Genomic DNA, 14382 nt, shown 5'->3' with positions numbered 1-14382 from the left:
CCCCCTCTCGTTGCTCTTTCACTCTTGCTGTTTGCTCATAAAATTAAATTTCACAGCTGGTTATCTTTTTATTACACCCACACACACACAGGATCGGAACTGGTATGGTATGTACCTCCAATCGGTCGTTAGTTTTAATTGTTACTGCTCCCGAAAAATGCAAACGCTCGACTGAACGCACTGCCACACACAAAATAGCCAATACATGAGGAAAGGAACTAAGTCTGAAGAAGACACAAAGAGAAAGAAGTTGACAAAAAGAAGGAGGAAAAAACAATGAACTGTGATTGAAATTTTTGAGAAATCAATGCCCGAACATTACCATTTAATGTCAAGTGGCGGTGGGGGTGGGGGGCTGGTGATTGCGATGGGGGTCCGTGCTGGAACAATATCAAATGATAACGAAGCGGGCCGAAACGATGATAATACGAGTACTATATATTGACTGTGCCGCAGGCCAGCGCAAAGGGAAGGGAACGAAAGAGGGAGTCGGTGTCGGAGTCGGAGAGATAAAGTAGTTGAAAATTAATATGCGTTAAATGGACAGAAAGCACTCGGCTAATTAAATGGCGTGGTCGGGGGAGTGGCTGGTGGTGGATTTCTGATTGAAATGGAAACGAAAATATAACTTTTGATAATTGGTTTAGCGGTAGGACATGTTGCTACATTGAAAATTTAAACTTGGTTTCGGCCAAAATTATGCATTTGATGAGTTTACTGAATGGCAGGAACAGGGAAATGGTGGCTTAATTGGTTCATTGGGGAATGAAAATTGAAATGAAAACAATTTCTAACCAATCTGTATCTTTTCTTTTTCATTGCAAAGCATTTGAATAATAAAATTAATTTCATTGAATTATATATTGAAACTGCCTCAAAAGGAGTAATTTCGCCATACAATCAAATAAACTAGATGCCACCCCCCGGCACCCAAAAAAACCACCCAACAAGCCCAAGCCCCGCTCCAATTCATTTCAATAATTGAGCGTTTTTTCGACAGTCCTTTGGGTGAGTCCTTGCATGGGGGAGGGGCGTGGATGGGTGGATGGGTGGGTGAACACAGACCGCTCTATTAGTTATGACATTCATTTGACAGTTTGATGAATGAATTACGTACACAAAACGCACAAATATTTATGAAAGTAAATGGCAATGGAAATGGAACAAATGCTGAAAGAAGGAAGGAAGCACGAAAGTGCGTGGGGTGGTGTGGTGTGAGGGGCGGGAAACACAGAAGTGGGCAAGAAAACATGCAAAAGTGGCCAAAGAAAGGAGCAAGAGAGTGGGGAAACAGTTCGGAGAGATTTCCATCTCTTGCACACATTTTACCTTGCAATTTCCACTTCTTGTACTTCTCCTCCTCCTTCTTGTTCTTCTGGTTCTCATTGCCCTATTTCCTTGTCGGCCTGGCCCTTAAATTTGCGGGGTGGCCCCGAGGCCCGAGGCCGCCAATTTGCTTCCAATTCCTGACTCAAGTGTCTGGGAAAACGAAAAATTTTCGCCACTCACAGATAGAGGAAGGGCAGGGAGGGGCAAAGCAGAGATTCGTATCGGGGAAAACAATTTTAAATGGCGCACACAAAATGCCGGAAACCAGACACAAAATGTTAGCGGAAAAGGAAACAGACGCTCCCACACGCACCCACACAGTGGCAGGCGGCCCTCAGGCAGAGGGACAGAGACGGCGACAGCCGGGCTATTTGAATGTATTTGCAGATGCAATTTAAATGCCACAAAAACCCAACGATATTTTCCAAGTTTCATTTCCACTGCTAATGGCAATATCAAATTTTATCTGCCTTGATGAGATTTTATACTAATTCAGATGACTTATAGGAATCATATAGACAGCACTTAGATTTCGAGAATTGCGAGCAATTGAGAGGCAAAAGTTTCGTAATTCAATATTCGGAGATTTACTTCGGTTTGATTACTCGTAAAGATTGGAAAAAAGAATCTTCGTTTTTGAAATTAATTTCGATTGTGAAGCGGAACGTAAAAGGATCCTCCTAAAAAACTGGGGCCGCTAATGTATCATTTTTATACCCGGATCTCGAAGAGTATAGTGGATTTGTGTAACACCCAGAAGGAACAAAATTTCGGCCTGTCTCCCTGTATTTTATAGAGACAAGCAAGCCAGGATTCTTATGTCTCTATTCAAAAAAGTTAGTTCACACAAAGTTCACCAGAAAATTCTCAGTTAATATCGATGAAAATTTTCTTTCCGTTTTCATCAATCAAAGCAAAATTTATTATGTTATACCCGACCTGCATTCGAAAGAATCATTTGTGCTGTTCTCAGGAGCCAACGACTCTATGTAAGTAGACGATCCTCTGTGGAGGATTCTTCATAGCTCTCCTGAACTGACAGCCACATCTCTTGCTTAGCCGCCAGTTGGTTGAAATAGTTGTTTAAGCCTAGTTTTTTAAACGCCGTGCAATCGTTTACCTTCGAGAAGAGCCGGAAGCATCAGAGGCAGTCCTCCATGGATCGAACTGTGAGTATCTTTGGATTATCCAAAAGACTTGCGAATATTACTCTCCAAGGTCAAGAAGGACTTTTGTAACGATGTCATAGAGCAGACCCTCAGTTGAAGCGGGAGCTTCAACGATTATGCCTGTGATATCGCTTTCGCCGGACCAATGCCTCAGAAGATTGGTCTTGTTGTTCCCATCACATGCTAGAGGCCATCCGGTGGTGAATCGATTATGAATGGGAGAAGATCGGCCATAATTATAAGAGTAGGAAAAACTCTATGGAAACGGAAATATTTGCACGGAACAGAGGAACGCGGCCGCCACCAAAGGTAAGTGCTCCAGGAAGTGCTGTGCCGTTTGTAGATTGTATCTCCACCCAGACCTCCACCCAGAGGCCCTCGATATCAACAGATGACTGTGACTGAACTTAAAGAACGGCGCACAAATAGGTTTGGTCGTATGCTCAGGTCTAGCTCGCCGGATGGTCGGGGTTCTTCCTCACCTAATTGTACTATCGTACTCCTCTACATTTATATAGTGGACTTTATGGAAAACTGTAATTGATTATACAAAACAAAGTACACTGAAATGCTGATGGCGCCGACACGAGAAATGAAAAGCCCTACTGAACTCGTTCTATTTGGAGGGGACCTAGATGTTGATTGTCCCTCTCTTCTGTACCCACCCTACCATGACAATGACTTCGAGTTCCTGCATTGTCCCTTGATCCTGGCTCGGATACGCGACCGACCATTTTTATGATTTCAAAGATTCATTTCAATTCACATTGATTCATTAATATAAGGTAAGACTTCAACTTCAATAGGCAGCTTAGGACAACTTCCCTGCAACATTGGGTATGTTACCACGTGCACGGCACTAACATGAGAACATACCTTCTTTTGCTTCCAGCTTATATATGGGGAAATATGTGTATATGGTGCCGAATAGCACTATATTAATTAAGGAATTAAGGATCTTTTCGTTTTCCTTACTCTCATAACTATTGCGAATCTCCTCCCGTAATCGATTCGCAACTGGATGGCCTCCAACATGGTGATAGGACTAACACGGTCCTTCTTCTCAGGCATTTACCCGGCAAAGGCGATTTCAAAGTCATATTCGTTAAAGTTCTCGCTCCAAATGAGGGTCTGCGCTACTTTACAACAGTTCACTTTGCCGTGGCATCGAAGAACACTGCATTCAGATTCGGTGAGTTTTTATTATGAAGTAGCGATAAACATTGAAAATGTATGTATGTAACCAACTGCCACAGATAGAAGCCGATTCGAATGGGAATGTCAATGCATTCGAGTCAAATTTCGTTAATGACAGCATCCGCATGACCGTATATTCGGGCACAACGGATCCGAAGCTATAGCCATTCACTACTGAGGGAGCAGCAGCAGCAGCTGCCGTGCGGTTTCCGTTTGGCATGATGCCTGCCCCAGGATGACAGCTACGACACCGCACACAGAACCGGATAGGGATACAGATGCGGATAAACGATTTGGCCTTTGTCGCGTTGGAATTGCAGCACTTTTCTAATGAACAACGGATACGGGCTTCGGACCTCCTTTCGCGATTATCGCAGATTTCTTCGGATGCCTGCGGGTTGGATCTGCCTTACAGCACCTGGAGTTGAGGCTGTGAATTCTTTGGGCGTAGTTTGTCCCTCCGTTAGCTGCATGAAGACCAAATCTTGATTTTCCTCTTTTGCTGGAAAGTCCGTCAGTACGGTGATGCCTATTTTATTGTTTGAAATTGGCTATACTTTTACTCGACCCGGGTACCCTTGTAGAGCTGTATCATTTTGATGTCGGGCGTCTAGTCGTAGCCCATGTGGCGGCGGCCTCCTTGGAAAATAAATTTCAAATAAAACGGTTTTGACATTGCAATAATTCTGCTACATGGCAACTACACAGGAAATAGAGACACCTGACGGCGAAAACCTGCACTCAGCGACACCTGTCGTAGCACGCGTGAAGCAGCCGCGCTTGGCGGCCATGGTACATGCCTTATAGGTACGGACAACTCAACGACCGGAAACATCCGGATGGGATCACAGCGGAGGCATCCCACTAAATAAAACACTCAGGTTAAATTTCTACAAATAGAAGCAAATATACATATATAGATGTACATCATACCTAAAAAGGTGACCAATTACTGTATATTATATACTTTTCGGTATATTTTTATGACAAAAAAGGAGGTGTATTTATGATATATCGGTATATAATGGCATGTTCTACCAATCGATTAAATTTGAATCAATGAAAGATCATAGGGTATATTAACTTCCATAAGCAGGTTATTTTTTTCGTTTCCGCGGTCTCATATCGTGCTTCCCTGCACCATTTATTCCATTGGATTGCATTCCTATCCTTGTCACTCATTCCCATTCCCTAACAATCGCTCTTTGGCGCTTATCTCCAGTATCTCTAGATATCGGGATGTATATATACAGAAAAGAATTAATATGCATCAGTAGGTCCAAAAGTATCAATCTGTAATAACCACATAACGTGATAACGTTTAAAAGCAGCTTGAAAACAGAATTTTGATATTATTTATTGGAAATAGGGTATACAGATGCCCATAGCACCGGTTGTAGAGCAACAAGTGTTCGTTTATACATAAATATGTAGTTCATGTGTTGCAAGTGTGTAGACAAATTTAATGTATAATAATGTTTCAACCATTTTTTCTTAAACCATTTTTTATAAGCTATCCAATGAAAGGTGGTATTTAAAATTAGCCAATCTTGTAGAAAATTGATTCATCAATCGTATAAAACAGTTTTTTCAGGGCTGAAAGTCCTAGATAGTTAGAAATATTAAACCGAATATAAAAATCGAGAAATATGATATCCAATCATGCAAGGAGCACAATTAACCCATTGTCGCCCAATGGCTATTAAGATACACTTCACGAAAATTCGGATACTTGAACAACTTTAGCGCACTTCAGAGGACAGATTTCGTTTTCTTTTTATTAAAAAATGAAGAGAAAGCATGGTTATACAAAAAGAATATACAAACAGAATCATTTTCCGCTGTTTAACACAAGCTGTTCGCCTGTTTAAATAGAGGGGGGTCAAGTGGGTCAAGTTCGTTTTTCATCAGTATTTTTACCGTATGAGACGGTATATTTTGGGATATTTATGAGCCGCAGACGATATATGTTATCGATACGTCCCTGTCTGAATTCAGTGTTGGTTAAAGGCAGCAGAAGAAAAGATACGAAAAAGTAAGGAAAAAACAAAACAAAAGTGCAATAAATAGTAAAAAATACAACGCGCAATAGCGGGCTAAGTGTTAGGCATAATATAACCCACAATCGCAAAGGCCAGTAAGAGGCCTCAAAAGCAGAACGAAAAAGGCAGCGAAAAAGATACGAAGATGAGCGAAGAAGAAGAGAAACAGCAGCAGCAGCAGCAGTCGTGAGCAATAATAATTTTTGTTCTGTGCGCGAGAGTGCAACAAAAATATAACAAAATACACAAAAATAAAGCAAAAATTCAGGAAAAGTAAAGGAGAAGCAGCATAATAAAAGATTGCTGAAAAGTGCGCCTTGGCCCACTCTTCCCCCTTACACACACATCCCCACATCTTCTGCACCCAAAAAAAGTGTGTGCCTGTGTGTGTGTGTGTGTGTGCCTCTCTCTGTGTGCGTGTGTTTGTGTGTGAAAAACAAAAGCCAAATCGGACCAGAGGCAGACCCCCTAAGAATAACTGTATATCAAGGAAATGCAATATAAAAGGGGAACGCGACGCCGTCGCTGACGCCTGCTGCTGCGCCGTGCTGTAATCCCCCTGCCCACTCCCCTCAAATTGTGCAAAGGGGCAAGGGGTCAAAAGGCAACAAACGAAATACAAAAAAAGAGGTCAAAGGCGCAACACAAAAAAAAAGTTTTTGGCGGCGTGCGGTAACCAAAAGAATATACAAAAAAGTGCCAAAAGCAGCTGAGAGAGAGCGCAAAAACAAAAAAAGAACACAAACGTCGCAGTTTTTCTGTAAAAAACAATAAACGTGAGCCCCGCGCGTGTGTTTGTGCAAGCGAGCAAACAACAAAAAGAAGAAATACTTAAAGACTCCAATTAGAAGTCGATTTTTTTTTTATCACATAACAACAAAAACAACCGAAAATCAAAGCTGGTTTTAGTCCAATCAAAATATAACGTTTAAACAAGATCCAATACGAATTCTAAACGGATTCCAATAAGCAACACAAAAACGCGGCAAAGTAACAAAACGAGAAAAATACGCAAAAAAAAAGAGTTAGGCAAAAGCAACAACGATAAAAGCAGCAGAAGCTGCGCGCCAAAAATATTAAATTCTTTTAAATAAGATTTAATCAAGAAAAGGCTGCAGCAACAAAAACATCTCAAATCCAATTGGAGTTGACTGGACGAGAGACGAGACGAGAGAGAGAGAGAGTGAGTGAGAGAGCCGACTCCAAATACCGACACACAAAGAGAGAGTCGCTCTTGTCCAAGGAAATTTTTGTTGTCTTAGCCGCGCGCTTTGCATGTAAGTACCGTACAACTACCCTTACCACCCACATACAACCACCCCACACCCAACCCACGAGTTCGTTTTGTTTTTGCCGCCTCTTTTTTCTGTGTATTTTGCTGTGCCATTCCGCCGTTGGACAAATAACGGTTTCTGTTGCGTTTGCGCCGCGCGATAAATTCAATTATTCAAAAATTCCACGGAGCGCGGCTGATAAGCAAATCAATTCCCAATCCCAAAGGAGCAAAAGAAAAAAAGAGAAGAGCGGAAGGGCGAAAGGGAGGGATATAAATAGAGTTCAGTGGAACACAGAGCGAGGGAGAAGGAAGGACGGTGATCTTTGCGGAGTCCAAAAGGGGATAGAGAGAGATATAAATAGAGTTCCATTAAACACAGAGTAAAAGAGAGAACTTCAAAGCAGAACGTGAGCAAGAGAAATGGCAGATCTAAAGAGAGTGGGACAGAAATATTGCACATACATATAAGCGACAGGGACGGAGCATGAGAAGTGCGAGCGGGAAAGCATGCGATCTCTGCAGAAAACAGAGTGACAGACAGGGACATATGGACACAGAACGGAGTACTAACTAAATAAATATTATCGTCCTGCTGTTTATTAAATGTCATTATCGATTCGTGGGAATATTTCTCCTCCTCCCCCCTCCCCACCCGTCTCTCTGATAGCCCACCCAAAACCCCCACCGTGCAACGTGCCGCCGCGTGCCGCCCATTGTCCGGGGGCCTGGTCCGTGCTCGGCCTTTTTATGGCCACAATTGATGTCGTCCCGCCTTCCCTTCCGAGAGTGTGATCTGAATAGCAATTCCCTGCCGGCCGTCCAGACTCTGGCAATGCCTTTAGGCCGAAATGGGCTCTGCACTTCCGATATCTGCGGCGATTAGTCATCGAGATTTGGGGCTACAGATTCACAATGGGACCTTATTTGATTGTGAAAAGCGAAAGCCTTTTTGGGATCCATGTACATGTACATACCATAGAACAAAAGAGGAGAGAAACCCCTCCGCAATGGCATCTTTTTGTTTTGCATCTGCTGTTTGCATTTGCAGGCGGCTTCCAGCTCCGGCAATCGTTGCCCTCGATATCTCTCGATATCGATATCTACGATTTGACCCTCTGGATGGGCAACATTAGAACACTCTGTAGATGAAGCGTGTATTATTGGATGGCACAACATCCCCAACCCTAAGATAGTGCGTCATCATTTAGCTGGAATTAACAAGTCCGCTCATATATTTCCCAACAACAACCCAACCAAAAACAACTTAGTCATTTCTTAACCGAAAGCGTGTTAAGTCAGAGTCAAGTTTCCCTAGAAACTCTAGAATGAATTAATTATTGAACTAAAAAGTGGGACAATGCCTATTGGCAAGGTAATGAGGGAAATATTCTTTATAGACGGGGGAATTTCTTGGTGGGCAATCCTTTAGCTTGGCTTTGGGAAATTTCTAGGTACTGTTACCCCCTCCTAATCGATAAACACAATTACTCCTCTGTGTGCTGTCAAATAATGAGCTATGGGGGGAATGTGTGTGTGTGTGAAAGGTGTGGGAATTAAGTCACCAACGGAATGGGTATTTCCTTTCCATACAATGGGGTGGGTGGTATCTCATTTGCTTAAAAGAATGTTAGATTTGTCATTGTTTTGTACAAACTTTGAGGCTCTGAAGATCTACGTACATGTGTGTACATGTGCCTGTTGCCAAACCCTAGATAAGGACAGAACCCATCAACATCATGACGGGGCATGTGCACGGCTACTACTGGGTCGGGTCTCCTCCTATAGCTGGTATGTCTTGTTAAAGATAAAGATAAAGACCGATTTCGGGCGTGTTAGATTGCCAGCCCGCCTGTTGTTTTGTTCCGCTCGCGCGATCTGTTCAGCGCTTTTTTTCCAACCTTTTGTGAGAGCTGCTCCCCCCCACTCTCCCCCCCACCTGATGATTATGATGATCATCATCTGCTTTTTTTCGTTTTTTTTCTTTCTTTTTTTTTTTTGTTGAAAAAGTTGTCACAAAAAAGTTGCTTGCTGGAACTGGTTTGTGGCCAGGTCTGGGACTGGGGCTGGGACTTGGCCCTAACTCGGATCATATGTGGAGCATAATCTCCCCGCAGTCGAACAAGCGGGAGAGCGTGGCTAAAAGTGGTTTTGAAATGCCCTTCAAACAAACAAAAAAAAAAACAAAAATGGAGAAAAACCTCAACTTTGCACTGCCGCGGAACCGGAATAAATTAATGCAGCAAAAAAGAAAAAAAAAAAAAGATTATTTCGTTTGCTACGCAATTCGCGACATTTGCATAATGCAGCTGCAGGTGGGGCGCCGCTCGCTCTCTCTCTCTCTCCCTTCCCCTTTGGAGACTCACTCAAGTTGGAGACCCCCAGTCTCCCAAGAGTCGTTGTTCCAAAGAACTATAAAAACTTGTTGTTTACTTTGCTCGTCGGCAACGTTTTCCCGCCCTTTTTCAACACTCACACACACACACACAGAGAGAGAGAGAGAGAGAGGCATGCATACACAAGACTCGTTATGCAATGGCATTGAAAGGAGAAAGAGAACGCATGCTAGATGACAGAAAGAGCGACGCGGCGGCAGGGTCGTCGGAGACCGGGTAAACGGTAAACATGCGAATCTGAATCCAAAACCAAATTCGAATGCGAATTCGACTGCAAAATTCGAGTCCCATTGTTTCCTTTCCCGTTAGCTGTGGCGTGTGTGTGCCCGTATCTGTATCTGTATCTGTATCTGCGTTATCAGCAAAGTTGTTCCACTCACAAATTGATAAAATATATGGTAGAAAAAAGAAGAGAAGACCCATAGGCAAAACATTTCCATGCCCTTCTCCAACAGATAAAGGGAGATGGCACGGAGACACGGGATTGGGGTGCTATGAGATGAATAAAATATAGATCAGATTAAACCAGATATTTTTGGTATACTTTTACAGTCAAAGGCCTAGGAATCCAGTCGGTAGGGTTCCACTTTCGGGTCATTTATTAAGCCCAAATTCATACATGATTATTTGTCCATCCTTCAAGCGAATTCAAAGCGAGCCCTCAGACGCAAAGATAACCCCAATTGCCGTGTAATAAATCCTAACTCTATAATAGACTTTCCCCATAATTAAAGAGATTCTCTTCACACAGACACCGGGACACACACCAGGACAATGGCCAATCCTCGCAAATTCAGCGAAAAGATTGCCCTGCAGAAGCAGAAGCAGGCCGAGGGCACGGCAGAGTTCGAGCGGATCATGAAGGAGGTGTACGCCACGAAGCGGGACGAGACGCCGGCCACACAAAAGATACTGGATTGCCTGGGTGGCGGTCAGGAGGTAAGCCATTCCTCGCCAGGAGCGGGAAACGGCACGGGTGGAGGGGGGGGAGGCAGTGGTTCCGGCAGTGGGGCCAGCGGCGGGGGAGCATCGCCAGATGGCATTGCCGGAGGAGGATCACCGACAGCCTATCGTGAGTCGCGGGGACGCAGCGTGGGCGTGGGACCCATGAGGAGACCCTCGGAACGGAAGCAGGATCGCTCGCCCTACGGCAGCAGCAGCACCACGCCACAGACGATGGACAATGGCCAGCCAAATCCACACCTGCTCGGTCCCCCCACGTCGGACAGTCTGTGGCGCCGCTCCAGCTCGGACTCGGCGCTCCACCAGAGCCTCAACATGGCCGTGGCCGCCGAGGCGGGTGGCTTCGGCACGGACATGAACGCGCTGCACGCCAACTACCTGCAGCAGTCGCCGCTCCACCAGCAACAGCAGCAGCAACAGACAGTCCACCAACGATCTCACTCGCCGCACCACCACATAGGCCGCAGCTTCAGTCCGCAGGCGCAGCGGAGAAAGCCGCCCACGCTGCAGCCCCACCAGCTGCAGCTGCAGCAACAGCATCAGCAGCTTCTGCAGCAGCACCAGATGCACCAACAGCTGCAGTTGCAGCACCAGCAGCAGCAACAGCACCAGCACCAACATCTGCAACATCAACAGCAGCAGCAGCAACATACCACGCCATACAACGCCAAATTTTCCAACTCACTGTTTCGTCCGCTCCAGGATCAGGCCAACTACGCCAACACCGGCTCCCTGCCCGATCTCACCGCGCTACAGAACTATGCCCCCCAGCAACAGCACCAGCAGCAGCAGCAGCAGCAACAGCCGCCGCAGCAACAACAGCAGCAGCAGCAGCAACTGCAACAAACCCTATCGCCTGTCATGTCACCGCACAATCACAGACGCGACCGGGATCAGTCGCCCAGTCCGTTTAGTCCAGCAGGAGGAGGAGCAGGAGGTCCTGGCTCGCCCTACCATCAGCAGCAACACTCGCCCACGTCCGCCAATGCGACGGGAACTGGAACGGGAACAAACGCCACGACGCAGCAGCCCTCCACATCGCCTCATCTGTCATTCACGAACCTGGCCACCAATCAGGCGGCAGCGGCTAGCGGCACGTTCAGTCCGCTGCCCACCCTGGGGCCTCACAACAGCTCTGCGTCCTCGGCCAACCTCACCGACTACCGCCAACCACCGAATCCGCCTAGTCCACGCTCCTCGCCGGGTCTTCTGAGCAGCGTATCCGCCACGGATCTGCACTCGAGCGCCCCGGCCAGCCCCATCCGCCAGCAGCAGCAGCAGCCATCGCCGTCGCAGTCACAGCAGCAGCAGTCCCAACAGCAGCAACAGCCGCAGCAGCAGTTCGATGCCTCCTACAACAGTCTGAATACCTCGTTTCACAATCAGTTTGAGATCTTCTCGCTGGGCGACAGCAACTCGTCGCCGGAACAGCAGGGATTCGCCAACAATTTTGTGCCCCTGGACTTTGATGACCTGAGTGGCGGCGGTCCCGGCGGCAGTAGTGGCAATGGAGGAGGTGGTCTGACCAACGGCTCCAATGGTCCCTATCACAACAAGGAGCTGCTAGACTTTAACGAGTTGAGCGGCAGTCCCGAGGGTGGGGCGAACAATAACAACCTGAGGAGGCTGAACAACAACCTGAACAACAATGGGCACAGCAATGGCGTGGGATCGCCGCACAATGGCAGCACAAACCTAAATGGAGCCGCCAACAACAATAGCAGTAGCACCGCTGGCGGTGGATCGAATGGCGGCGGTGAGCCTCTGACCATTGTCGCCTCGCCAATACCCTCGCCATTAGGATGCCCCAGCTCGCCGCTGCCTATACCCATGTCGGGACAGTCTTCGCCGCAGCATCAGCAGCACCACCATCATCATCATCAGCAGCAGCAGCAGCAGCAACAACATCAGCAACACCACCACCAGCAGCAACAACAACAACACCAGCAGCAGCAGCAGCAATTGTCGCTCTCGTTGCACCACTCGCCACATCATTCGCCGATGCACTCGCCGCATCACACAAACTCGCCGCTTTCAAGCAGCTCGCCAGTTAGTAATAACGCCTGCAACTCCAATGTACTAATGATGAACCAGCAGCATCAACAGCAACAGCAGCAGCAACAACAACACCACCAGCCACAGCAGCAGCAGCAGCACCACCATCATCACCATCAGACCAACGCGACTGCGAATATACCGGCGATCATATTCAGCGATTACTCCTCAAATGCGGACTTTTCGCGCGAGATCTTTGACTCGCTGGACCTGGATCTCGGCCAGATGGATGTGGCCGGCCTGCAGATGCTGTCCGACCAGAATCCCATAATGATTGCCGATCCCAATATCGAGGATAGCTTCCGGCGCGACCTCAACTGATACTATGAGGAGGCTGTTGCGGCCATCGAGAGCGGAGTGCTGCTGGAGGACACCTTCGAGGCGCTGCTGGACTCCGTACCGGTGTCTGCTGTCCTTCCGCCCACTAGCAGCAGCAGCAGCAGTGCGGAGGCAGCAGCAACAGCCGCGGATAGGGATAAGAAGGAGCTGGAGCTGGAGGCGGTGGAACTGCTCGTACCTGGGGTGATGGATGATCTGGTTGACTCCAGCGACCTGGACGAGGAGGTGCGAAATTTCTTCCTCTAGGTATATCGCCATGTTTATCGTTATTGTTCTCGTTATCGTTATCGTTATCGTCATCGTCCGTGCTTTTGTAGTTAGATCTTAAACAACAAATCGTTAACCCCCTAAGTGTACTTGAGTGTCTTTTTACACCAATCCCCCCCCCTCCCAAACAACAACAACGCACCCCTTAAAGGAAGAAGAGAGAAAATATTAAATCAATTTTACAGCGAGTCTCAGATTTTACTTAACTACGCACATAAGATCACTCTTTAAAAACTCTACTTAAACTCTCATTTCTGTATATACCTAAAAATATCTTTAAAAAAAAGGAAAAGATATAAAAAGAAAACGAAAAAAAAAACAAAAACAAACAACCGACTAAGGATTGAAACCAAAAAGTGTCTTAGACCAACGACCAAAATTATATTCTCTATACAAGAAGGAAAGATGAAACCGGGAAGCGGAGCGGAAACGGAAACGTAAACGTAAACGTAAATGGAACTAAGCAACAATTCCTGTACATTATCCAACTATTCTAGCTATGCAGATATCAAATCTATACCTTTTGCCAGTTTATATTTGTATTCTGTTCACGATCCAGCAACGCAACCTACATATATACACCTATTATATAGAAGTGTAAAGTAAAACCTTATCCATATAATCCCAATGTGCCGTCGAAGCAATTACTAGTATTTAAGACCGCATAAACGATACCCCGATCCGATACCGATCCAATCCAGTGCTGTAAAGTTTATATTTAAAGCCCAGCCCTCCTCCAATCGCCAAGCACTGTTCGAATACAACACGATTTAATACATTCGAGATCCTTTCTTCATAAACGCAGTATCACAAAACAAATAAACGAGTATATAACAAACAGACATATACATATAGCTAAATAAATAAATAAATACATATATATATATACAGATATATATAGTGAATAGACCCGGCAGGAAGATATAGCGGTCCTCAGGCACAAGTGCAGCTCACAATTGGAACAACCGGTTCCAAGCAGTGTCCTGCAACGACAAATTTTACGAAGCAAGAATCAAAATATGTAACGAACTCAAAACTAGAAAAAGGAAAAAACAGAAACCATTTTTACTACCTACCAATCTTTAACCTGAATAAACAAAATAAATAGATAGATATTAAAGATATTTCCAAAACGTTTCTCAACACTTACAACAAAGTCTACCAATACTGTGTTTATACGAAGCCGATTTCATGAACCATTTTACGCAATTTAGGGGCTTACGTGTGAGCTGTTGACGTCAAGATACGCATGTTATTGAAAGACGACAATATGCACACGAACGGTTCGGTGACACGTGTCTCGCGTTATGCTGCTCCGCCTCTCGGCTGGTTGGTTGGTCGGGGCGGTGAAC

General features: G+C 45.6%; 1 protein-coding gene and 1 long non-coding RNA gene across 2 annotated transcripts; both read left to right on the top strand.

The window, feature by feature from the left end:
* Positions 1 to 2255: 2255 nt before the first annotated feature.
* LOC113566023 lies at positions 2256 to 4354 on the top strand. Its single transcript, XR_003408892.1, has 6 exons — positions 2256 to 2318; positions 2389 to 2498; positions 2557 to 2807; positions 2859 to 3283; positions 3391 to 3690; positions 3755 to 4354. It is a non-coding gene; the product is annotated as an uncharacterized LOC113566023 (long non-coding RNA).
* A 1378-nt stretch (positions 4355 to 5732) lies between these two features.
* On the top strand, positions 5733 to 13868 carry LOC6596093 (dual specificity protein kinase splA). Its single transcript, XM_026989633.1, has 2 exons — positions 5733 to 7014; positions 10158 to 13868. The coding sequence occupies exon 2, from the start codon at positions 10181 to 10183 to the stop codon at positions 12743 to 12745; it is 2565 nt and encodes an 854-aa protein (XP_026845434.1). The 5' UTR covers positions 5733 to 7014; positions 10158 to 10180; the 3' UTR covers positions 12746 to 13868.
* The last annotated feature ends 514 nt before the right edge of the window (positions 13869 to 14382 follow it).

Source organism: Drosophila persimilis, unplaced genomic scaffold, assembly GCF_003286085.1.
Source record: "Drosophila persimilis strain 14011-0111.01,24,50 unplaced genomic scaffold, DperRS2 tig00000431-arrow-pilon, whole genome shotgun sequence".
Classification (NCBI taxonomy): Eukaryota; Metazoa; Arthropoda; class Insecta; order Diptera; family Drosophilidae; genus Drosophila; species Drosophila persimilis.
The sequence above is the reverse complement of the archived record's forward strand: the minus strand, read 5'-3'. Positions and strand labels throughout refer to the sequence as shown.